Consider the following 23215-nt stretch of genomic DNA (forward strand, 5'->3'; position numbering starts at 1 on the left):
AGAGGGACCCTGTCCCCCCCCCCCGCCCGCCCACTGGGCACTGGACCCTGGCCAGCAGGAGGGGAAGCCTCGGCAGGAGCACTGGACACCGCGCAGCCGGCCCCTGCAGGTTTATTTATTGATCACTGATTCTCAGCAGGGTCATCAGGGGGCAGCCCGTCTCCCGCCCCGGCCAGCCCGGAATCACAGGTGCCGTGCGAGGTGCCGGGTGCGGGGACAGGCCCGCGGGCCCCCGGGTGTCCGTGTCTTCCCGGCCGGGTCTCGGGCCAGCGCCGCTGGGGCCCGTGGGGCAGGGGGAGGCGCCGTCCACCACAGGGCGAGGCCGGGGCTCAGCGACGTGACTTGGCCACGGCGTCCTCAGGGGCGCGACCCTGCGGCCCAGGGCAGAGATGAGGCGGGGGCCGGGCCCACGGGGGGACCGCTCCTCCCCGACCCCCCGCCACAGCACGACGGGGTGGAGCAGGGGGGCGCTGAGGGCAGCCATGGAGATGACCCCTGCCCCCCACCCCCTGCCCCCCGCCTTTGAGATGGGGCTTCGGACAGGCCCTGCCCTTTGGAGGGCGTCAGGAACATCACAGCCTGGTGATGGGTCGGGGCTCCTCGCACCTGCCCTGGGGGCTCCCTACCTGGGGGGGAAGGGCAGTGTGTCAGCCCTGCCTGGGGGCGGGGTCAGCGTGTCCAGCCCTACTGGGGGCGGAGTCAGCGTGTCCAGCCCTACTGGGGGCGTGGTCAGCGTGTCCAGCCCTACTGGGGGCGTGGTCAGCATGTCCAGCCCTACTGGGGGCGGGGGCAGTGTCCAGCCCTACTGGGGGCGGGGTCAGCGTGTCCAGCCCTACTGGGGGCGGGGTCAGCGTGTCCAGCCCCACTGGGGGCGGGGTCAGCGTGTCCAGCCCTACTGGGGCGGGGGCAGCGTGCCCACCCTGCCTGCCGGGGGCGGGGCGGCCCCTACCGTAGTCCTTGTGCAGTAGCTCCAGCAGTTCCGCCTTCTCGGCCGCGGGGAGGAAGCTGGACTGCGCCGCGTTGAGGTTCTGGAAGGGCCCGGAGCACCGAGCACATGGGTCCAGGAGCAGGGCAGCATCCCCCGGCGACCCGCAGAGGCTCCGTCCCGGGTCGCGGGGCCTGACCCTCCCCCCACCCCCACCTCCCGAGGCCGCGGCCGCTCACCAGCCTCTGGAACTCCTGCTGGGTGAAGCCCATCTTCCCCGCGACCATGTTGTAGTCCGTCTCCAGGGTGGACTTGAAGATGAGCGGGTCATCGGTGTTGAGGGAGTAGTTGGCCCCGTCCTTCCGGAACCTGGGGGCGGGGACGGGGGAGGCCGCCTGTGCCCATCTGCCCCCCCCCCACCGCAGGAGGGGGCTGTCCGACTCCCCAGGGGCAGAGCGGAGGGGCCGGAAAGAGCCGGGTGGGATGCGGGGCCCGTGGAGGTCGCGCCCCCTCCTGCCACCCCCCCACCCAGCCGGGCCTTGTCCCCAGAGTCGCCGCCAGGACAGTGGCCATGGACGCTGCCCGCCAGCCTGGGCTGGCCCCACCTCTCTCCCGGCTCTTCCCCCTGCGCCCCCCCGCCCCTGAGTGCCCTGGTCTCCTGGCACGGCCGGCCCTCTCCCTGGGTGACGGCCACCGCGCCGGCACACGTCCAGGCGGTGAGCACAGGGCGGCGAGTCCCTGACCAGCCTCACCGGACCACCGCGTGCTCCGTGTCGGGCTTCCAGGCGCCGGTGAGGTAGCTGGACCAGGGGCACACCTGGAAGACCCGGGGGTGTGGCTGGCACGAGGGCTGGACCCCCCTCGCCAGGGTCACTGTGGTGGTGGGGGGTGGGCGCCCCAGGGCCCTCGCTCAGGAGCCGCCCGCCCCGCCCAGCGCCCCACCTCGAAGTGCATGTTTGCCTGCAGCAGCCGCTGGTACAGGGCCTCGTTGTCCACGGTGTGATAGCCATGGCCCACCCGCTCCGCCTTCAGGATGTCCACGGCCTATGGGGGCAGCCCCGCCCGGCGGGGAGGTGAGCAGGGGGGCTGGGGGGCGGGGAGGGAGGTGCCGGGAGGGGGGCGGGAGGGGGGAGCCCAGCCCGGGCCCGGCGCTCACCTCTTCCACCATCTTTGCTGCGCCCACCTCGCCGGCGTGGACAGTGCGGTGGACGCCGCTCCTCACAGCCTCCTGGAGGGACAGAGGCCGGCCAGGGCCCAGGTCACGGCAGGAAGGAAGTCTGACCTTTTTTTTGGGGGGGGGTCACACCCGGCGATGCTCAGGGGTTACTCCTGGCAGTGCTCGGGGGACCCTATGGGATGCTGGGATTCGAACCCGGGTCGGCCGCACGCAAGGCAAACACCCTCCCCGCTGTGCTGTCACTCCAGCTCCAGTCTGACCTTTTTAGGTGTATGGTTATTCCACTCTGAGTTCAGGGTGGGGGCCCCTCCCCGAGATACTCAGCCCAGCGGTGTGGGGACAGCAGGGCCACCCCCCCCCCCGCACCCCCGGCCCTGGCCCTGGCCGAGTGCCCGCCCCGCTCTGGAGCTGCCCTTCAGCGGTCACCCACGCCAGGTGCCTCTGGAGACGGCTAAGACAGGTCAGCTGACGTGCAGCCACACACCTGCAGCACCGCGGGGGGCTTTATCGTTCCCCCCAGGCCCCCGGGAGCTCAGTGCCAGCACCCCCGCCCCAGGCCGCACCTCATAGGCCTTCACGTGTCCCGGTTCATGGCTGCTGTTCACGAGGGTCTCGTCCCCAGCCAGGTCCATGCCCACCACGTTCTGCGACCGGTACTTCTTACACAGCTCCACCACCTCCGGGGACCAGTCTGCGGGGACACCCTGTCAGCAGCGGGAGGGCGACCCCCCCCCCAACACACACACAGCAGCACAGCACCCTGCCAGGCCTGACCAGAGAGCGCAGTACCCGCCCTTCCCTCCAGGGGGCACCCACACGTGCCAAAAGGTGTTTAGTTTTTCCAGAGATTTTTTTTTTCTGAAGTGTCTTTTCTGCTGCTGCTGCTGTTCGGTTTGGGGCCCACACCCAGCAGGCTCAGTGTTTACTCTGGGCCCAGGGGTCACTCCTGGTAGGGCTCAGGGGACCACATGCAGGCCGGGATCTAACGCAGGCCGGCCACATGCGAGGCAGAGGCCCTGGCCCTGTGCGGTGACCCCAGCCTCCAACGCGTCTTTCTAAACAGTGCGGAGCCCGGACAACTCATCTCTGACCTCAAGCATGTTAACAGAACAGTGAAGACCACGGGCACCCCCGGGGGCAGGGGGCCTCAAGCTCGGACCGGGCTTTGTGCCTCCCTGACTGAGGGGCTAGAGGCTGCCCAGCTTCCTGCCTCAGTTTCCTCATCTGTAAGAAGTGACCAGCTCTCAGACAGCCCAAAGACAGGGCACACGAGTCCCCTCGGAGGGGAGCTCGGGACCGGCCCTGGCGCTGAGGTTCAGGGGTGACGGGCAGGTGGAGGGGCCCCGGCCCCGCACACATGGTTCTCCGGAAGCTGGAAGTCGGGCCTGGCCCCACCATCCAGCCGGGCACTGGCCACGGGGTGCAGGAGAGCCGGGAAGGAGCCCCCGGGGCCCGGGGCGCCGGGAGAGGCCGCCGCCCGCCATCACTCACTTGGCTCGTGGCGCATGCAGCAGAGGATGGACCGCACCTTCACCCCGAAGTCCCGCTCGCCCTCCTGCAGGCCCTGGCACACGAGTTGCACTACCTCGTCAGGGGTGAGGTCCCCTCTGCGGGGAGAGGGGGGCAGGTGGCTGTAGACGAGGAGGGGGGAGGTGCAGACCCTCCCAGCCCCGCCCCCGGCACCTCCTCTGAGCCTGGCCGGGTCTGTCCCTCTCGAGCCCCCACTCCCCACCCTGTCCCCGTCCCTGTGTCTCTGTGTAGGGCTGCACACACCAGGCAGGGGGCACACAGCCAGGCCCTGTCCCGGAAGGACAGACCCCTCTGGTGCCGCTGTAGCCCCCCTCGCACCCCCCCCCCGCCATCAGGAGACGCAGAGCCTGGGCGGGCCAGGACGCGAGGTGTGCCCGCAGCCCTGGGCCTGCTCTGGGCCCCCCCCTGCGCCCCGACTGGCAGCCTGGGCCCGGCCCCCTGGGCCCCACTCACTCCTTCTGGTTCCAGGGCAGCGGCTTCACTTTGGCGTTGGCCAGCAGGTGGGGGCTGTAGCGCACCTCCACGTACGCCACGCGCTCCTTGGCCTTCGTCTCGACGAACTCGTAGGCGACCCTCTTGATGGCCTCCCGGCAGCCCCTGGGGAGGGACGAGGCTTGGGGCAGCCCTTCCGGGTGCGGGGGGGCCGGGTGCAGCCAGAATCTCCCCCAGCCGGGGCAGAGCAAACCCACATCCGGCCCCGGGCCCCTGGTTCCCATACTGGGTGGGTGTCTGCGGGACGGGACGGTGGGGCCTGGGAGTGCCACCTCCCCTCCCGCCACCTTTAGAGATGCAGTTCCTTCCCCAAGACCCAAACCCACCCCCCGCAGCGCCTGACCCAGGGCCAGCCATAGGCATCCCTGCCTCCCCCCACTGCTCCCTGCTCCAGCCACACCACAGGCATGTCGAAGAGGTCAGGGCCTCTGTCCCATGTGGCTCCCTGAGCTGTGCTCGCAGCCCGAATCCTGCTCTTCCCCCGCTTGGATGCAGCTTCCACCTCGCCTCCTCCGAGGGGCCCTCCTGGATCACCTTGTCGCGACACAGCATGGCCGCCCTCTACCCCTCTCTGTGGTCTCATCTCAACTCTGACCCCTCAGCAGCGGACAGAGCCCAGTGCACGGTGGCAGCTCAGACACAGGCCGACGGGTGACACGTCATAAAGAGGCCTGGGGGCGACTCCGAGGCTGGGGGCTGGCGTGTGGCTCCTCAACACTGCCCACGTGCTTTTGGCTTTTTTTTTTTTGCTTCTTGGGTCACACCTGGCAGTGCACAGGTGTTACTCCTGGCTCTGCACTCAGGAATCACCCCTGGTGGTGCTCAGGGGACCATATGGGATGCTGGGAATCGAACCCGGGTCGGCTGCGTGCAAGGCAAATTCCCTACCTGCTGTGCTATTGCTCCAGCCCCGCTTCTGGCTTTTTTTTATGTTATTTTTTTCCCTTTTCCTGGTTTTGGGCCACACCCAGCGGTGCTCAGGACTTACTCCTGGCTCTGCACTCAGAGTTCATTCCTGGCCGGGCTTCAGGGACCATCTGGGGTGTCAGGAATCGAACCCAGATCAGGCATGTACAAGGCAAACGCCCTCCCCGCGCTGCTACTGCTCCACGCCCACCTCCCCCAGGCCTTTGGGACCTCCAGAGTGACCGCAGTGAGTGCTCCCTACCACACGGCAACCAAGTGCAGTGCTCAGTCGGGGAGGGGGCAGGGAGGTGGTCCCGCTTCTCGGGAGGGGGGGAGTATGGAAATGCCTCCAAAGTCAGACTCGGGCCGGAGAAGTGGCTCTGTGGACCGGAACACGGGCTCCGGGAGACCCCTGTCCACACACCTCCCCCCCACCCCCCAGCACTGCCAGGCCTGGCCCGGCCCAAAGCAAGTGAATAAATGAGAGTCGAGACACAGCGGGCCGGGGGTCAGCCACTCTGCTCCCGGACAGCTGGTGCAACAGGAGCAAAGCCAGCACCTGGGGGAGAGCGGCTCCCTCTCAGTCGGCAGTGAAGCCCACGCACTTCAGGGGACACGCAGGGAGGGGACCCCGCCGCTGGCCACAGCAGGGTGGCACACAGGCACCATTGCATGGTGTGGAATCAGCCGGCCAGGCCATGCGGACCCTCAGAGGCAGCTAAGTATGGGGGGCCGGGGGACCGGGCTGCAGGGTGACTGGGGTCTCGGTGAAGCCAGAAGAGTTCTGGCTCTCTGCTGCATCTGTACTCCTCCTGTTCTGCACACACATACACATACATGCACGCTCACATGTGCACACATACACACATGCACATACATGCACACTCACATGTGCACACATACATGCAAACTCGTGCACATGCAAACGTGCACACACACACATGCACACACATGCAAACTCACGCGCACATGCACACACTTGCACTCACATGCACACATATGCAAACTCATGCGCACATGCACACACTTGCACTCACATGCACACATATGCAAACTTGCACCCACACATGCAAACTCACATGCACACATGCTCACATACACATTCACATACATGGAAAACGTGTACACATGTATACACACATGCACACTCACACATGCACGCGCACACACACACACACTCTGGATCCAGGTGAGAGGCTCTGCATTAACCGGCCTGATGGCTCTGCAGTGTATCCGTGCACCCAAGCGTGGCGTTGGCCCCCGGATGTCTCCAGCCCGTGTAGCCGAGCAGAAGCATGAGGTGGGGAGCGAGGTGGGGAGCTCCTTCCGCCACCAGAGAACGGTGTGAGGCTGCAGGGAATAGTGTGGCAGCAACAGGGAACTGCACCCCAAGGAGGGAGCACGTTGTCCAAGGAGCCAGGGGAGACCCGGGGGAGCACTGGTGGCCCGAGGGAAAGAGGGGGAGGAGGTGGCGCCCCTGCGACCTGAGGGAGACCAGGCCACTCTGTCAGGCAGTGAGCAGGGCGCTACCTTGGGGTGTGGGGGAGGCGCCTGGGCCCCCTCGCCAGGGCACGGGCAGGCCAGCCGGCTTCCAGGCCCAGCACTGAACTTACGGCAAGAAGCCAGCAGTGCTGTAGAGACAGCCTGGCCCCGCCTGAGTCCAGGGCCTCCGTCTGCCCACATGGCACACACCCCAGCCCACCCCTGCGCCTCCAACAACCCGGCACCCACAGCGCTGCCTCCTCCAGGCAGCCTCCCTGGACCACCTCCTCCCCCGCCCCTGAGTGTCTGCAGCACTGACTGCTGTGAGCTGCCGCTGGCCAGCCGTGCACCAGGAACCTGGAGGGGACACAGGGCGGGACCCTGCACTGCCCCTGGCCCGCTGCACGGCCCCGCACAAGCTCCTTCGTGTCCTGGGCCTCGGCTGGCTAAGTGCTGCACAGGAGGACCCCAGAGTGCCCAAGAGCACAGTGGGCAGAGATGGTGCTGGCACGGGGGCGGGGAGGGGAGAGCCAGGGTGCGGGCAGTGAGCCCAAGACCAACCCATGAGGACGCTGTCCACCCCGCAGAGCCCCGGCCCGGCGCCCCACACCGCCCTCTGGTGGTGGAAGGAGCTCACACCGCCAGCCGCTCTCCGAGCAGGGCCCCCGGCCCAGAGGGATGCGGCTTGGCACCAGGTACCCCCCCCACCCACTCCCCACCCTCCGCCCGCAGTGGGCTGGGGCGCAGGGCACTCACGCGATGGCGGGCATGTAGATGTTGAATTTCTCCAGGAAACCCGGGAGGCTGAGCGGGTGGTCCATGCCGATGGCAGCCTGCAGCCCCTCGACGGTGTCAGCGGGGAGGGGGATGCCCCTCTTCCTGGGGACAGAGCAGAAGGCGGGTGACGGGTTGTCCCTGCAGGCCCCCAGCCCCAGCCCTGACTCCCTGAAAGCAGGGGTGGGGGCAGGTGGGACATCTGCTTGCTTGCTCAGACACCCGCCTTCCCCCCCCCACCCCGGCTGGTGCCTGGGCACAGGGAAGGTGCCAGCTAGTCACTTGCTCCTCATCCTAGCAGCGGGTGGAGCTTGCTGCCCCCCGGTCAGCTCTCGGGGTCCTGAGGTGCTATAGGACAGTCACTGCCGTGGCAGTGCCAGGGGGCCAGGACAGCCCAGACTGTGGCTCCGGGGCAGCCGCAGCCCTGCTTCTCCTCCAGCCCCTGCTGCCCTGACTCACGCTCAGCCCCCTGCCCCCCCCACCCCGCGCCCCCTCCTCGGGTCACCCCCTCTTTGAGGGAAGGCCAGGCAAGGAGAACCAGACGTTCTCGAAGGACTCCCGCGAGAAAGGGCAGGAGAGGAGCAGAGAGTCTGCGGCAGGCACGAGGCCAAAAGAGCCCGACAGACGGCTCCCCGGGACAGCGAGGACGGCCGGGGGAGGAGTGACGGGGAGCACTGGCAAGACGGCCCCCAGCAGGGCCCGGGGACCGGCCAGCGGGGGTCCGACCCGACAGTGCGGGGCCCTTCAGCGGCTGCTCTGTCGAACGCGGCCACCCCATCCGCCGCACAAGCCCAGGACCAGCCTCGCAGTGTCCCCAGGGACCACCAAGGGGCCCCCCCAGGGGCTGCCGCTGTGGTTTCTGCCCTGTGTGAGGGGGGCGCCTGGGGTGGCCCTGGCTCCCAGGGTCAGTGTCGCCCTCCACACGCACCCCTGCAGCGACGGTTCTGGCTGGAACTGGCTGAGAGTGTGCGGGGAGTGTGTGTGTGTGTCGGGGGGGGGGGTGGTCGAGGCGCTGCACGGCTCCCGGGGTGCCAGCAGGGTGCTTGCAGCTGTGGCTCTCCCGGGGGCGCCCCTCCATGCCCCAACTCACCCCAACCACTTCCTGCCCCATGAGCTCACCTCCGGCCACGGGCCCAGCCCAGGACCCGGGTGTAGCTTCCAGTTCCCCCCCTCTGGCCACCCCCCAGGAGCTGGCCAGGTGCTGGACAGCAGCGGCCACTAAGCCAGACCCTTGCCCGGCCACCCCCGAGGCCCGGTGCCACTCCAGTGCCCTCCGCTCTCCTGCTCCAGCCAGGGGCCTCCTGCGGCCAGACAGACAGACAGACAGATGAATTCCCACCCCCGCCCACCAGCAGCCCCCACCCCGAGGTGTGGGGCAGAGAGGGAGGGTCCCAACATTCCTGACAGACATTGGGCAGCGCCCCCCACACACACACTGGGCAGCACCCTCCTCTCCCCCAGACTGGCTCCCTCGGGGCCTGTGGCTCGGGCACCCTCGGCCACCCTTGGCCCCTTGGGTCAGGCTCAGGCTCCCCAAGGCCCCATGGCCCTCGCCACAGCTGTGCCGGGCGCTGCCTGGCCTCTTCCAGGTGGTGTGGCTGGCGGCAGCCGGGGGTCGGGGGAGGGGATGAGCGGGGCCTTTGGAGATCAGAGTCCGCCCCCGCCGCCAGCTTTATCACCCCACGGAGCGGCTGCTTTGATGCTGCTGTGTCCTCATCAATGACACAAGTCTCTGGGAGAGTCCCCGGGGAAGCCAGGAGCCGTTTGTCTTGGTAAAGAGCAGACAGCGGTGCCAGAGGGCTGAGGACTGAATCCCCACTGTACTGTGTGAGCTGGGGCCAGAGGCCCACCCTCTCTGTGCTGCCTGGGGCCCCCGGCATGGCCGAGAAGCAGCCAGGGACCGATCAGGTGCCTCTCTCTGCTACGGCCCTGCAGGCACAGGCGGGGACCCGACAGGAGGCCCCACGACCCGACCCTGCAGGGGACAGACGCTGGTGAGGGGACAGCGCCCAGAATCAGGCTCGGGGAGGGGCCGGGAGGGGCCCTGCAGGAGGCTGCAGAGTGGAGGTGGGTGGAGGGCGGAGTGTCAGGGCTGACGGGGGAGCGGGGACCATAGCCAGGCAGGCCCCCGGGGGCCCCACCCGCGGGGCGTCAGTCGCCGCCACACGCCTCCCGCTCCAGTGCTCCACGCCCCGGGGTCAAACTTCAGCTGCACCCACCGACACGGCCCCCCGCGGTGCCCAGTGGCTCCCCAGACTCGGAGGCGACATGGAAACGGAAAAAACGGGGCCCACTCCTTTCCCTTTCTCCCCACCCCTCCCTGGCCACGCTCCACTAATGAGTGATCTCTGACCCCCTAACGAGGGCCCAGATTAGATCCCCCCCCTCCGGGCCCTGATAACTGGCCCCGACGGCCTCATTAGGGCCTAATGGCCTCATCAGGGCCTCGGTGATGGCTGGCGGCTCCTCCACGGGCAAAGGACAGCAGAGATAAGCGAGCACTGTGCCAAGGAGCGGCCAGTACCCCCGGCTCACCTTGCGCCGAGGAGTCCGCCCTGCGTCTCTCGGCTGAGGGACGCGCCCGCCCGAGTGGCCCAGCTTCCCCGGCCGTCCAACAAGGACAGCAGCGTCTGTCCGAGGGCAGAAGGACTTGGAGCTCCTGCCAGGGGCTCCCCGAGGCTCCTCTCGGCTTAAATTGGGGCCGGAGTCTTGCGATGCTTCATGAGATGCGGGGGTGGGGGTGGGGGGAGGAATCAGGCAAGGAGAGACACGTCCTCCCCACTGGTGAAGGGGAGGGCGGAGGGGTCCTGAGGATGCCCCGTTCTCACCCTCAGCGGCCGGGCGCCCAGCTCGCAGCGAGGGAACAGCATGAGGGTTTGAACCCGGCCACGCGGGCCCCAGGGTCACCAGCCGTGGGCCTGGCGCTGCCTGTGGGGGCAGCTGGGGGCTCCAGCTCTGGGCCCGCAGCTCCCACACGCGGGCAGAGGGGCAGTCTGGGCGTCCCGCACCCCTGCTCCGCTCCCCGTCCCGCTCACCACTTGGGTGACCTCAAGGGCCCTGGACAGGACCCCCCAACCCTCCGCCCCAACCACAACCTCTGACTTCACATGCAGGCGCTCGGCTCATCCCCAGAGTGACCGTGTCCCCCCCCCCCCCCCGCCCCCAGCAAACAGGGCCAGCGTTGATGGGTGCGTCACCTGCCGAGTCGGAGAACAGTGACCAGGGCCACCCGAATGGCTTCTGTGCTCGGTCATGCCCGTGTCCCTGTGTCCCCCTGTCTCTGTACCGAGGGACACTCCGCCCCCGGGGACGAGAAGTCCAGGCTGTGGGCCTGCAGTGGAGAACCGAGCCTCGAGGCCTCCATGTCAGTGCCCAGGCCCTGGCCTGACCCCCCCAGGGACACGGGCAGGAGCAGCGGCCCTCGGGAGGCCTGTGGGCCGCGCCCGCTGGAGGGAGAACACAACTTACTTGGCATAGTACAAGATGGTCTCGGGCTTGATGGCGCCGTCCAGGTGGACGTGTAGCTCCACCTGCAGAGTGAGGAGAGTAAACCCGCATGGGCGAATGAATGAGTGAATGCGTGTCCCCAGGGTCCCGCGCGGGGCGGGTGACACGGTGAGGTCACCGCGTCTGCTTCTGCACTCTTCACACACAAAGCCATCATGGTCATCTGGCTGAGGCTGTGACCAGTCCAGAGAGGTTCACTAACGCACCCGAAGTCACACGGGAGGCCGGAGCCACAGTACAGCAGGCAGGACGCTTGCCTTGCACCCGCGTTCGATCCCCGACATCCTATAGGATCCTCTGAGCACCGCCAGGAACAATTCCTGAGTGCTAAGCCAGGAGTAACCCCTGAGCATTGCCTATGTGGCCCCTTCCTTGCCAAAAAATCCAAAGTCACCCAGCAAATAAGTGGCACAGCGGGGACCCAGGCCAGTGGCCCGTGCTCAACCAAGGCAGGGAAGTAACAGGACCTGGATTCGAACCTGAGCACCGAATCTCATGCCTGTGAGCTCAAATAAGGCCTGTTGTGTCCCCAGGGGCCACCAGCCCCCACCCTGCACTCGGCCTAATCCCTGACAGAATCCAGCTTTCCCGGGCACGGCCGCCCGAGGCACCCCGGAAACCGGGCTCTGTTCTGGTGCTTCTCATGCAGAGCTTATCAGATGAGGAAACCCAGAACTTTCTAGAGACCTCCAGGGACCCTAGACCTTGGCATTCTTGCAATCACGAGCTCCGTGCTGGGCCCGTGGCATCGCTGGGATTCAGGAACTGGCAATTACTTTTTTTTTTTTCTTTTTGGGTCACACCCGGCGATGCTCAGGGCTGACTCCTGGCTCTGCACTCAGGAATCACTCCTGGTGATGCTCAGGGGACCCTATGGGATGCTGGGGATCGAACCCGGGTCGGCCACAGGCAGAGCAAATGCCCTCCCTGCTATCCTCTCTCTCTGGTCCTCTTGCTTTGTTTGCTGAGGGCCACATTCAGAAGTGCTCAGGGGCTACTCCTGACTTGGTGCTCAGAGACCCCTCCTGGGGGTGCTGGGGAGCTCGAGGTGCCAGGACTGAACTCTGGGCTACACACATGCGAGGTGAGTGCCCCCCAACAACCAGGTCTGGGGACCATGGGAGAGACACTGCCATCAGGAGACTTGTCCCCAACTAGAGGAAGATCCAGAAAATTCCCCCAGGATGGGAAGCCTTCTGGGAACATGGGCTGTGGGGAAGGAGCAGGGGTGGAGGGGGGCGGGTGGGGAAGCTGCAAGTCCCTTGGCATCCCAGGGACACCCACACACGCGGCCTTCTGCAGTGGGTGGGGGGCAGACAGAGCCCCCCCCCGACTGGCACAGTTCCCAGCTGCACGGACACCCAGGCCAGAGCCTGCTGATGAGACCAGCTCAGAGCCCACCCTCGGCCCCCCGAAAACCTCCAGACCAGGGACGTGGCCACCAGCGACATGGTTTCCCCTCCCCACCGGTGGGGTCTCGCCAGCAGGGAGGGCGGCACCGCGGACCTCAGGACACCACCAAGCACGGACAACGCTGACCCCCAGACACTGCGGCCCCCAGGCACAGCTGACTCCCAGACACCACTGACCCCAGGACGCCACCCTGCCCGCTCAAAGAGCATGGACACAGGCCGGGTGGACCGGAGCACCCACACAAGCCCCAGGCCCCTTCCTGGCAGGGGATCCCCGAGCACGGCCGGGCCTGAGCCCCCAGCACTGTGCAGGAGGAACCCCGCGAGAACCGCTGGGTGTAACCTCCAAGTAACCCCCCCAAACACCAAAGACCAGAATGTGAAGATAAGCTGGAAGTGTGGCTGTCCACGACCTGGCACCTGCGGGTGCCTCGCCCGGCTCTTGCCACCAGAGGCAGCGTGGACACCCACCGTCCACTGGGGCCCAGAGCCGGGCGCTCGGCATGGCAGCAGGGAAGGCGGGGTGGGACCGGCAGGGGGGCTGCGGAGCCCCCGGGCGGCCGTGCCAAGGCCCAGCGCACGGGGACGTGTGGGTAAGGGAACCGGGATGAGGCTGGTCATCTCGGAGTCCCGCTGGCCTCCTTGAGAGCTGGCCGAGGCCACTGCAACCAAGGTCCTGAGGCTGCCCTGGGACAAGGATGGGGAGGTGCAGCTGACCCCCCCAGTGGGCAGAGGGCAGTGCCCGGGATGGTGCTTCGGGCAGGCCCAGTGGGGGACCCGGGGGCTTGAAGCCAGATGCCAGGGGGCTTGGAGAGCAAGACTGTCACATCCGCGGGGGCTTCCCTGACACCCATCGTGCAGCAGATGGGCCCTGGGGGTCCGCGCTGTGACCAGGAAGGCGCCCACTGGGGCTGGGGGACGGTCTGTGGGGAGCAGGGGTGACACCACACTCAGAGGCCAGGAGTGGCGGTGGGGGCGCTGCCAGGCAGAGGGGGGGGGACCGGAGGCGGGAGTGAGCAGGGGCAGGGAGCAGGGGGAGGGAGGCTCCCCGAGTTACTACGGACCAGGTGCGGGATTATCTAACCGGGATTATCTAACAGGTCGGTTTACTGACTCCCTCCCAGCAGGTGGTAGGGGCATCGCCCGTTTTCCAGAGGAGGAAACCGAGACCCAGGGAAGTACCCAAAGAGATAGAGGTGAACCCCAGGTGCGAGCCAGGTCCCATTGCGGGGCTCACAAAACCCCCAGAGCCTGCCTTGGCATCAGGCCCAACCCCGGGAGAAATACAGCGAGAGGTTCATCACCGCCGCCATCAGACTGTCTCATTCAGGTCAGTTCTTTTTTTTTTTTTTTGCTTTTTGGGTCACACCCAGCAATGCTCAGGGGTTACTCCTGGCTTTGCACTCAGGAATTGCTCCTGGCAGTGCTTGGGGAACCATATGGGATGCCGGGGATCGAACCCAGGTCGGCCGTGTGCAAGGCAAACGCCCTACCCGCTGTGCTATCGCTCCGGCCCCTCTTTTTTTCTTTTTGAGAGTAGCTCAGTGCTCCCTCTAGGTGGGACCATGACCCCCTCGCTCAGGGGACCATGCTAGGAGTTGGGGACTGAGCCCAGGACTCCCACATGCAAAGTGAGCACTCGGCCTGGGGAGTTACTTCTCTGGCCCAAGACTATCTCATTTAACCCTATGCTGGAGGCAAGCCATAGCTTAGCCCGCGGTGCAGGCAGGGAAAGAACCTGCCCAGCAGAGACCCTGTGACGGGGGTGGCGGGGAGAAGGCGTGAAGGGCTGGAGCACGTGCCCTGCACGCGGGAGCCCCTCTGGCCGTGCCCGTCCTCCTCCCCCTCCCAGCCCCCGCCCTGAGCGACAGAGGCCGGGCCGGGGCCCAAGTCTCTCCACTTCCCGGCCAAGTGTTGCCACAGGCCACCCCCACGCCCCTTGCCCTTGCAGCCGACCCGGCCTCCTGACCGCGCACGCCCTCTCTGGGCCCCGTGCTGGCCTGTGGGGAGCTCGGCACTGCAGGACCCCGCCCTGGTCTGAGCAGGAAGCCCCCTCCACACCCCCCTCACCAGCTGACAGCTCCCAGCCCCCACCAGGCACTGGGCACTTTGAGGTCATGGGTCAGGGGGCGGAGGGCAGCCAAGCCCATGCTCTCAGGAAGGGCACAAGCCAGGCGGGGTCTGGACTGGGCTCCTGCTCAGACCTCAGACCCCCAGACCTGTCCATCCCCAGCCGCTGCCCACAGCACGCCCAGAACAGGCTCTGCGGGGCGGGGGGGGGATGAGTGACCACATGATTCCCTCCCCCCACCCCCAAACAGCTGTGTTCCCTGGCCGCCCGACAGAGGACCCAGGCAGGACAGCATAACCACCGCTGGCAGCCCAGCCCAGCGCCCAGTGCCAGTCCAACATTCACGCCCACCCTAGCCCTGCTCTTGGCAATGCGCTGGCGCCGCCTGGGGTCACAGCGCCTTGGCAGCTGGGCCAGGAGGCAGGGCGATGGAGCTGATAAACTGTTTGAGCCACACTTCCTCCAGGAAGTCCTCTGTGCTTGGCCCTCTTGAGCCCAGCAGTTTCGCTACCCAGAGCTTCCTGAGTGGCCTGGTCCCCGGAGCCGCCTATTCATCCTGAACTCCTTGTTTTTGCAGAAGGTAAGTTGTTCTTCCACCAGGGGCCCATCATATGCGTGGGACAGCCCATGCCTCTGTGGTTAAACCCATTGTAGAGGTGAAAAGACTGAGGGTCACAGCAGGAGTTGGCCCCAAGGCCCAGAGCAGAAATGTCTGAGCCAGAAAGCTGACGCCAACATACTCCTGCTTGCGTATCAGTGCTGAGTCGGGGGGGGGGGGCAGAAAATCGAAGCAGATGATTAAAAACCACACCAAGGGCCCCGGGGGCAGGGCAGGGCAGGGGCTGGAGCACAGGCCGGACACACACAGGGCCGGGGCAGCCTCCCGAGCACTGCTCAGGGGACCATGCGGTGTTGGGGACTGAGCCCAGGACTCCCACATGCAAAGTGAGCACTCGGCCCGGGGAGTTACTTCTCTGGCCCAAGACTATCTCATTTAACCCTATGCTGGGGGCATCTGAACCAAAGCAAACCCCAACCCCTGACCAGGACAGCCGCGGCAGCAGCCAGCCCACACCTGGGTTTCACGGGGGCTCAGTCTGAGTCCCATTTTCCAGATGGAAACATGGAGGCAAAGAGCAGTAGCTGACTCGGACTCCCTCAGCAAAGCAGGGGGAAGCAGCACCCCCTCCCGGGGAGCCCCCCAGCTCCTAGGCCTCAATTCCTCATCATCCGGCCTCTGGGCACACAGAAGCCCAGGGGGAGTCTCTCCCCTGGCCCACCTTGTGTGAAGGGAATTGTTCACCCAGGGCCTGGGACCCCCAGCGTAAGCGTTCCCCTGCACCAGTGAATGTCTGTCCCTCTGGGCTCCGGTCTGTCCCGGGCAAAACCAGGCCCTTGTCCCGCCCTTCCCTGTCCCGGGCTGACTCTGTCGGGTGGGCAGGCACACACGTTTCTCCCCGTCCCAGAAGACACCCCCCACCCCCACCGCCCCGGTCGGCCCGGGCTTGGCCATGAACCCCCGTCTGACCCCGCACTTCCCGTCTCTGCCCTGCCTTCCTCTTCTCTCCAGCCCGGAGTCTCCTCTGCTCCCTTCCCAGCTGCCACTGAGGGGGTTGGACGAGGTGAGCACTCCCGTCCGGAGGCCGTGCTCAGGCCGGGCGAGGCTGTGGGTGCAGAGTCATGCCGTGTTTCCGCCCCTCTCCCCCTCAACTGCAGATCAGGTCATCCATGCCCTCCCTCGGGGGCCGGGTGGGATCAGCTCATCAGAAGCCTCAGAAGCCGAGTTTCGGGAATTGTTCACCCGAGCCCCCCGTCACCGCTAAGTGGAAAGGCGGAGGAGGGGGGCGGGGTGAGGGTCCAGTCCTAGTGTAGCTGGAGCCCAAGGCCACCCCAGATTCTGACACCCCCCGCCCCCCGCCGCCAAAACACGGTTCCAAAGCGCAACTGGCGAGCCAGCAGTCAGGAGATCTACTTCCGTTTCTTTCGGGTTCAGTTCTAGCTCTGCTCTTCCGGGGCAGGGGTGGGGGTGGGGGACCCTGCCAGGTTCCTTCTCTGACCCCGAGTTTTCAGGGGTGAGGGCACGGGGGAGGGGGAGGGCCTGGTGATCAGGAGCTCAGACACACCAAGCTGGGGCCGCAGCCATAGTCCAGCAGGTCAGGTCACTTGCCTTGCATGCAGCCAATCCGGGTTCGATCCCCAACGCCGCAGAGGGTCTCCCGGGCCCACCAGCTGTGATCCCTGAGCAGAGTGCCAGGGGTGTGGGCTGGGTGTGCCCCCTTCCCCAAATACAAGACAAAAAAATCCAAAGAAGACACGCCAGGGCAGCACAGAAGAGAGGAGAGAATCCTCTGGGCTGGGCGTGCCTCAGTGGCCAGGCTTAGCCCTGCATGCACCAGGCCCTCCGTCCAGTCCTGCTACAGACAACTTTTAGGATAGTATTCTGGGGGCTGGGGCGATAGCACAGTGGGGAGGGCATTTGCCTTGCATGTGGCCAACCCGGGTTCGATCCCCAGCATCTCATAGGGTCCCCCCGAGCACTGCCGGGAGTAATTCCAGAGTGTAGAGTCAGAAGTAACCCCTGAGCACCGCCGGATGTGGCCCAAAAAGCAAAAAACAAAAACAAAAACAAAAAACAAAACAAAAACCAGTATTCTGGGGGCTGGAGCGATAGCACAGCGGGTAGGGCGTTTGCCTTGCATGCGGCTGACCCAGGTTCGAATCCCAGCATCCCATATGGTCCCCTGAACACCGCCAGGGGTAATTCCTGAGTGCAGAGCCAGGAGTAACCCCTGTGCATTGCCAAGTGTGACCCAAAAAGAAAAAAAAAAAGTTCAAAAACCAGTATTCTGAAGACTTGGCCTTGACTCTGCCTCAAGCGGGGACAGCACAGAAGCTGCTGTTCCGGCCGGGGGGCTTCTCAGAGCCCCCGTCAGCCCACCCCCAGCTCCCTCGTTTGCAGACAAGGATGGAAACGTCTGCTTCACGGAGCAGTTCAGAAAGGTGGTTGATGACCAGCCACAGCTGGTGCCTGGAACCCCAGGCACTGGGGTCACTCACCCCGGGGCCGGCAGGACGCCGGTTCTGTCCTCGATGACACGGAACCCCGTGGCACATTCCAGGTTCCTGAAAGGGACGGCCTATAAGGCCACTGCCCTGCAGGGCCCGAGGGGGCACCCCCTGCCCACACCAGAGCGTTGGTGGGAAAGACCACCAGCCCTGCAGGCAGCACTTGGGGCTGCTGCTCAAGGGGTGGCCCGCACACCCGAGACACGGGGTGGGGGGGCGTCAGCTCGGGCCCCACTGAGACCTCCTGCCCTGGGTGCTCACCACCATGGTGACGTGCACACGGCTGAGTCTCGAGAGCCTTTCCCTACTCCCTCCTCCCGCCCTTCAAAGGGCCACACCCAGGGCTTACTCCTGGCTCTGTGCTCAGGGGTCCACCGGCAGTGCCGGGGTCTGAACCAGGATGGGCGGCAGGCAAGGTAAGAGCCCGTGCCCCCAGCCATGTCTCTGCACCCCCCCCCCACCACCGTCTTAAAGCTGGTCAGACCCTGGGTGGCGCCTGTCCCCGACTGGCGCATGGTGGCATCGGCCCTGCCACCCCCCCGGCTCCTGTAGACCCTGGGTGGCGCCTGTCCCCGACTGGTGCATGGTGGCTGCTTTCCTGCCACCCCCCGGCTCCTGCAGAGGCAGGTCAGAAGGCGGGCTGGCCACACAGGGTTCTGGAGGCAAGCCCACCTCGCGGGGCCTCGGTTTCTCCGTCTGTAAAATGGGAAGCCCCGAGCCCCTGGAGAACCCCTGGCAGGGTGAGCTGTGTCACTGCAGGCGGAGTGTTCAGAACAGTGTCCAGGCCGGAGGGACAGCACCGGGCTGAAGGGCCTTGCCTTGCCCCAGGCAGACGGAGATAAGCCCCGAGCAACACCGGTGCGTCCCCCCACCCCCCCTCCCGAAGCACAACGTAACAACACGACATGACATGACATAACATAACATAACGTAACGTAACATAACGTAACATAACAACAGGACAGTGTGGCACACCCCAGCCGACAAGCCCCGTGGAGCAGGCCTGGTCAGTGCCTCTGGACCTCGCTCCTCCCGGCTTCCCCGGCAGGTCAGGCACCGCCTCTCTCAGAGGGACGGCAGAGAGCAAATGACATCGGACGTAAGTGGTGACACTCTGGCGTCCCCCTCAAGCATCACCTTTGACCCTCCAGACAACCCCTATAAGCAGATGCAGCCCATTCTCTGGGTATGGAAACTGAGGCCTGGGGGAGGGAACACGACCTGACAGCTCAAATCAGAGGGAAGAACAGGGGAAGGCCAAAACCGGCAGGGCACCGGGGCCCTCCCAAAGTGCTGCACGGCTCAAAGCTCAAAGGGGTCCGACCTGGCCCGCTTTTCCGGTAGACACCGCCCCCCACCCCCCCCACACACAGACACTCTTCACCCAGGATCTTTGTCAAAGTGTAAGAAAAGCAAATAAAAGTCTGAGAAAAAGCCCCCACTGGGAGGGCCTGTGGAGGGAGGGGCTGTGTGGGATGGGAGTGGGCGCCCATGCCTGCACCCTGGGTCAAGCCCGCCCTGCAGGGGAGCTCCCCCCTCCCTCCGCTCACTCAGGTGGCCCCTGCCACCTGCTTGTCACACCTGCTTCTCAGGAGGCTGACTCCTCACACACCTTCCTTCTCCCAGGCTGCAGACCCTCCTGAAACCAATAGCACCCCCTGCGCCCCCCGCTGAGCCTCCCCCCTCTGCACTGGATCTCATCTGGGGACCCCCTGCAAGTGGGCCTGGACCTCTCTGACCATTCCCAGGACACCCAGAGGCAGGAGAGGCCAAGGGGCTGTCCCTTAGGGTCCGTGGCTGAGAATCTGGTCCAGAGGGCGGTACCGCCTGAGCTGGGAGAGCCACCCAACTCCTCTGCGCATCGTACTCCCCGCGGGCCCAGGCACGAACCTGGGCTCCTGGGAGCCCAAAACACCAGGCGAACAGACCCTGTCAAGCCGGTCTCGCTCCCAGGAAGCGCCGGGAAAGCACGTGTCCGGGCCACACGTCCTGTAGACACGGCTCCCGCCCCCGATCCCCGCTCAGAACTGATGCCCAGAGAGCGCAAGGACCCCTGCCCTGCACTCGCGGCGCGGCGAGGATGCCCATTCGCCGGATGGTGGAAGTGAGCCCCGGGAAGGTGGGGCGGAGGGGAAGAAGCACAATTCTGAGGCCAGCCAGGGGCACCTGGGGATTCAAGAAGCCTCCTGGAGGCAGGACCGAGCCCGCGCTGCGCCGAGACGCACCAGCCGGGGGGCCCCCTGCAGGGAGCAGACCCCCCCCACCGGCACCCCGGCTCCCGCCCGCGCTCACTTTGAGCTTGTCGAAGGTGGGCGTCTGGGTCATGGTGCCGTGCGCGTTCCGGCGCGTCTCCGTCCGCTGCAGGTCCGTGGGGTTCGGGCGGGCTCGGGCTCGTGGCTCAGCTTCCCCGGGAGCCCGCCACGCGCCTCTTAACGGGGCTCGGCCCCGCCTCCGGACAGGCCCCGCCCCGGACACGCCCCAGACGCTCCGGGGACACGCCCCGGTCTGCCCGGACACGCCCCGGACACACCCCTCGGCTCGGCCCGGCCCCGCTCCACCCCGCTGTCCGGACTGCGCATTTCCTGGAATTCCTGCTCTGCCGGAGGGGGGACACGCCCGCGTCCCCAGCCCCCCGCGGTGTGCTCGGTGTCCGGCCTCCTGGCCCGCGCTGCCTCCTGCCCGCCAGAGCATCCCCGCGGCCCTGCCTCCGCCCGCTGCGCGCCTGGCCCGCGCCCTGGGGACCGCGCGCAAACGCGGACCTCGTGCCTCCTGCACTGCCCAGGGCGAGAAGAACCGCCTGTTCGCACAGCGCGCGGGCATGTTACGGGGGTCCCACATCCTGGCCTGCAGGTGGGGGCGGCTGCTCCAGCCCCCGACGGCGTTGAACCGGGTGACCGCGCTGGAAGAGGATGGGGATGGGGGTGGCGTGGAAGAGGTCAGCCTGCGCGCGGGAGTCGGGAGGTGGAGAGGAAGCCCCAGGGAGGTGTTTTTACAAAAGAACCCCAGGGGAAGCGAGCAAGGAGTGTGTGCACAGCCAAGGATCCTGCAGGCATTTGCCCTGAGAAACTTACTGCTTTCACTCTGGACAGAATCGTTAGCTCTGTGTTAACTCTGCGCACACCCCAACGTTCACCCACAGACCTACAGGCACAGGAACCAAAGTCTAAAAGGGCCGCGGAAGCAAAAGGACGCAATCGGCTCCATCGCAGAAACAAGGCCGAGGGCTAGGGGGTGGCTGCAGATGACAGACTAGGACCAAAACGTTCGGATGTGTGATGAAAGCAAAACCAAAAATAGAGCCTGGGGAGGTGTGTGTGGAGGGGGGGATGGAGATGGAGAGGTTGGGGCCAGCAGGGTTATCTCAGGTGAGGGATGCGCTGCTCCAGGTAGCTCAGGAGGGGGAGGGGGTGTGCTGGCCAGGGGCTGGGGATTATCATCTCACCGTATATAAACTAGTCGAGGAAGAGGGGCTAAGTGTTGCTTGACGGGGCCATTACGGGCTGGAGTGTCAGTGTCCCTGGCGGCAGGGCTGTGGGACATGGTGAGGGTTTATCCTGCCCCCAAGAGTGCTGGAAAGTCAAGGGACGCTTCTAAGACTCATCTGGGAAAAGTCCTCCTGCAACTCAGAGCAGGCGGGGCCCCACTGGTGACGGGGTCGGCAGGGAGCTGGTGGCTGGGCCAGCCCCGCCGCCCAAGCCCTGGTCTGCAGATGGAGATGCTGGGGACAGGGGTCAGGGAAAGTGCTGGGGTCAAGCCGGACTGAGCGAGTAAATCAGGTGGGCCGGATGTGGGAGTGAGGAACCAAGTGGGTCCACAACCTTCACCCAGTGCCATGCGCAGGAGCCCTGGGGTGGGTGGGCCCCTCTGGTGGTGCTCAGGGGTCATACTCAAGGATCACTCCTGGCATTGCTCAGGGCACCAGATGTGGTGTCAGCGATCAGACCTGGATCTGTTCCCTGAAAATCGAGTACCTTACTTCTGGGGCTAGCCCCAAACAGCGGTTCTTTTTTTTTTTTTTCTTTTTGGGTCACACCCGGCGATGCACAGGGGCTACTCCTGGCTCTGCACTCAGGAATCACCCCCTGAGTGCAGTGCTCAGGGGACCATATGGGATGCTGGGAATCAAACCTGGGTCGGCCACATGCAAGGCAAACGCCCTACCCTGTGCTGTGCTATTGCTCCAGCCCCCCAAACAGCGGTTCTTAAACATTCTCCACTTGCAACTTCTTTTTGCTTGGGGTGTACTGCACGGGTAGGCACTGCCAGAAACATCTTGGATTCGTGATGCTTTTGATTTGGAATTAATTTTTAGTCATGACGTGTTCAGAAACCTTCCCGTCGCCAAGTTTTCCTCAACCCCCACATTCAGTCTTGCAATTCTACATGGTGTAAATTGGAGGCCGGGAAGATAGTACAGTGAACCGGACACTTGCCTTGCAAGCGGCTGACCAGGGTTTCATCCCGGACACCCTGTAGGACCCCCCCTGAGACCTGCCAGGAGCAAGTCCTGAATGCAGAACCAGGAGTAGGCCCTGGGCACCGCTGGGTGTGGTGGAGAAGGAGAAAGAGGAAAAGAAGGAAGAGAAGGTAAAGAGGAGGAGGAGGAGAGGAGGAGAAAGGGAAGGAGGAGGAGAAGAAGGAAGAGGAGAGGAGAAAGGGGAAGGAGAAAGGAAGAGGAGAAGGAGAGGCTTGAGACTTTTTTTTTTTTAACTTTAACGTGGACCAAAAATAGAAAACCATGACTTTCAAAGCTCCGTCTTGTTCTGTCTTTACAGAGTTCTGCAGGCACCATTCGCACAGGAGTTTGAATCTGACAGGAAAACCATCAGCCGTCCCTCTACGCCTTGTTACTTCCACCGCACAGCCCGCAAGGCGTTCACGTCCCTACCACATTGGCCCCTGCCTTCCTGCATGGACCCCGAGCATCCCCCTGCAGGCTGACTCTTCAGCACCCTGTCCTTCAGACAGCTGGCCTTCTTACGCAGGGACTTCAAGTCCCCAGCATGTTCCAGAAGCCCCAACGAAGCACAAAAGCTTCTGATGACCTAGGCGCAAAGTCCAGCAATGTTACTTCTGCCAAACTCTAACCACTGGAGAAGCGTATTCATCACATTTTGTTCAGGAGACTGTGCTCACGAATCCGGGTCGCATTAAGGTGTGTGCATCGCCCCGGGACAACCCCCCACCCACCGAGGGAAAACAGCCACAGTGCTACAGCACACTTAAAGGCTGTCATGAGAGCAGCACTTTTAAACGCACTGGTGCCAAAATATCGGTGTGCCTCCTTTTATTATGATTTTTGCTTTATTGCTGCCTCTGAAGGTGACCCTCCGTAACTTGAGGTGTGTCCAGATAATAAAGTGCTTGTTAATTGAAGCCACGAGGATTGCTGAGCTGTGATAAATCAGAGGGGTGCTGGCTCCTACCTTCGCCAGACCTTCCCGTCTCAGTCCTTCACTTGACTTCATTCTGACACCCAGAAAACGCTTTTCTCTGGACCTGGGACCACCCGTACTCTGCTTTCAAAGCAGATTAAAGGGGAGTCAGTCTGGGCCTGGGCGGTGTGTGCTCTCCTGGTGAGGGGCCCAAGTCACCCCCCAACCCCCACCCCATGCCCCCAGAATCCAGCGATCCCGAGAGTCCAATGTGGCCTCAACACCAAAAGACGTGGGAGGGGGCATCAGCTGTGTGCCCCTCCCCCTCCCGAGTGGCTGAGAGGTGCAGCTGGTGTTCCTGCTCACTCAGGCTCCCGGTGGGCCTGGGCTGGCCCGGGGCAGGAGCGGGAGGCCGGCAGGGAGAGGGCAAGACAGGCTGTTTCTGCTTCTCTCGGGGTTTGCGGTCGCTGCACCGGCCCTGTCTCTCCTGCAGGGCCA

The 23215-nt window shown here is 65.1% G+C and overlaps 1 protein-coding gene and 1 long non-coding RNA gene across 2 annotated transcripts; one reads left to right on the forward strand and one right to left on the reverse strand.

The window, feature by feature from the left end:
* Positions 1-200: 200 nt before the first annotated feature.
* Positions 201-20246, reverse strand: ADA (adenosine deaminase). Its single transcript, XM_055140581.1, has 12 exons — positions 19635-20246; positions 10755-10816; positions 7269-7391; positions 4086-4229; positions 3594-3709; positions 2666-2793; positions 2082-2153; positions 1868-1969; positions 1678-1742; positions 1165-1294; positions 950-1028; positions 201-371 (listed from the first exon to the last, which is right to left on the reverse strand). Exons 1-12 carry the CDS (start codon positions 20178-20180, stop codon positions 358-360), a joined length of 1581 nt encoding a protein of 526 aa, XP_054996556.1. The 5' UTR covers positions 20181-20246; the 3' UTR covers positions 201-357.
* Positions 13295-22707, forward strand: LOC129405116 (uncharacterized). Its single transcript, XR_008630339.1, has 3 exons — positions 13295-13535; positions 14527-14856; positions 22118-22707. It is a non-coding gene; the product is annotated as an uncharacterized LOC129405116 (long non-coding RNA).
* The last annotated feature ends 508 nt before the right edge of the window (positions 22708-23215 follow it).

The sequence above is a fragment of the Sorex araneus genome, chromosome 5, assembly GCF_027595985.1.
Source record: "Sorex araneus isolate mSorAra2 chromosome 5, mSorAra2.pri, whole genome shotgun sequence".
Taxonomy (NCBI): Eukaryota; Metazoa; Chordata; class Mammalia; order Eulipotyphla; family Soricidae; genus Sorex; species Sorex araneus.

What these genes read in the sequence shown, in the direction of transcription:
- ADA (XM_055140581.1), bottom strand. Translation starts at nt 20,180, where the DNA reads ATGTGGGACCCCCGTAACATGCCCGCGCGCTGTGCGAACAGGCGGTTC. An exon ending in ATCTACATGCCCGCCATCGC is followed by an intron (nt 4,230 to 7,268) that starts GTGAGTGCCCTG and finishes GTCCCTCCCCAG; the next exon opens with GGGCTGCCGGGAGGCCATCA. An exon ending in CTGCCCTGGAACCAGAAGGA is followed by an intron (nt 3,710 to 4,085) that starts GTGAGTGGGGCC and finishes CTCTCCCCGCAG; the next exon opens with AGGGGACCTCACCCCTGACG.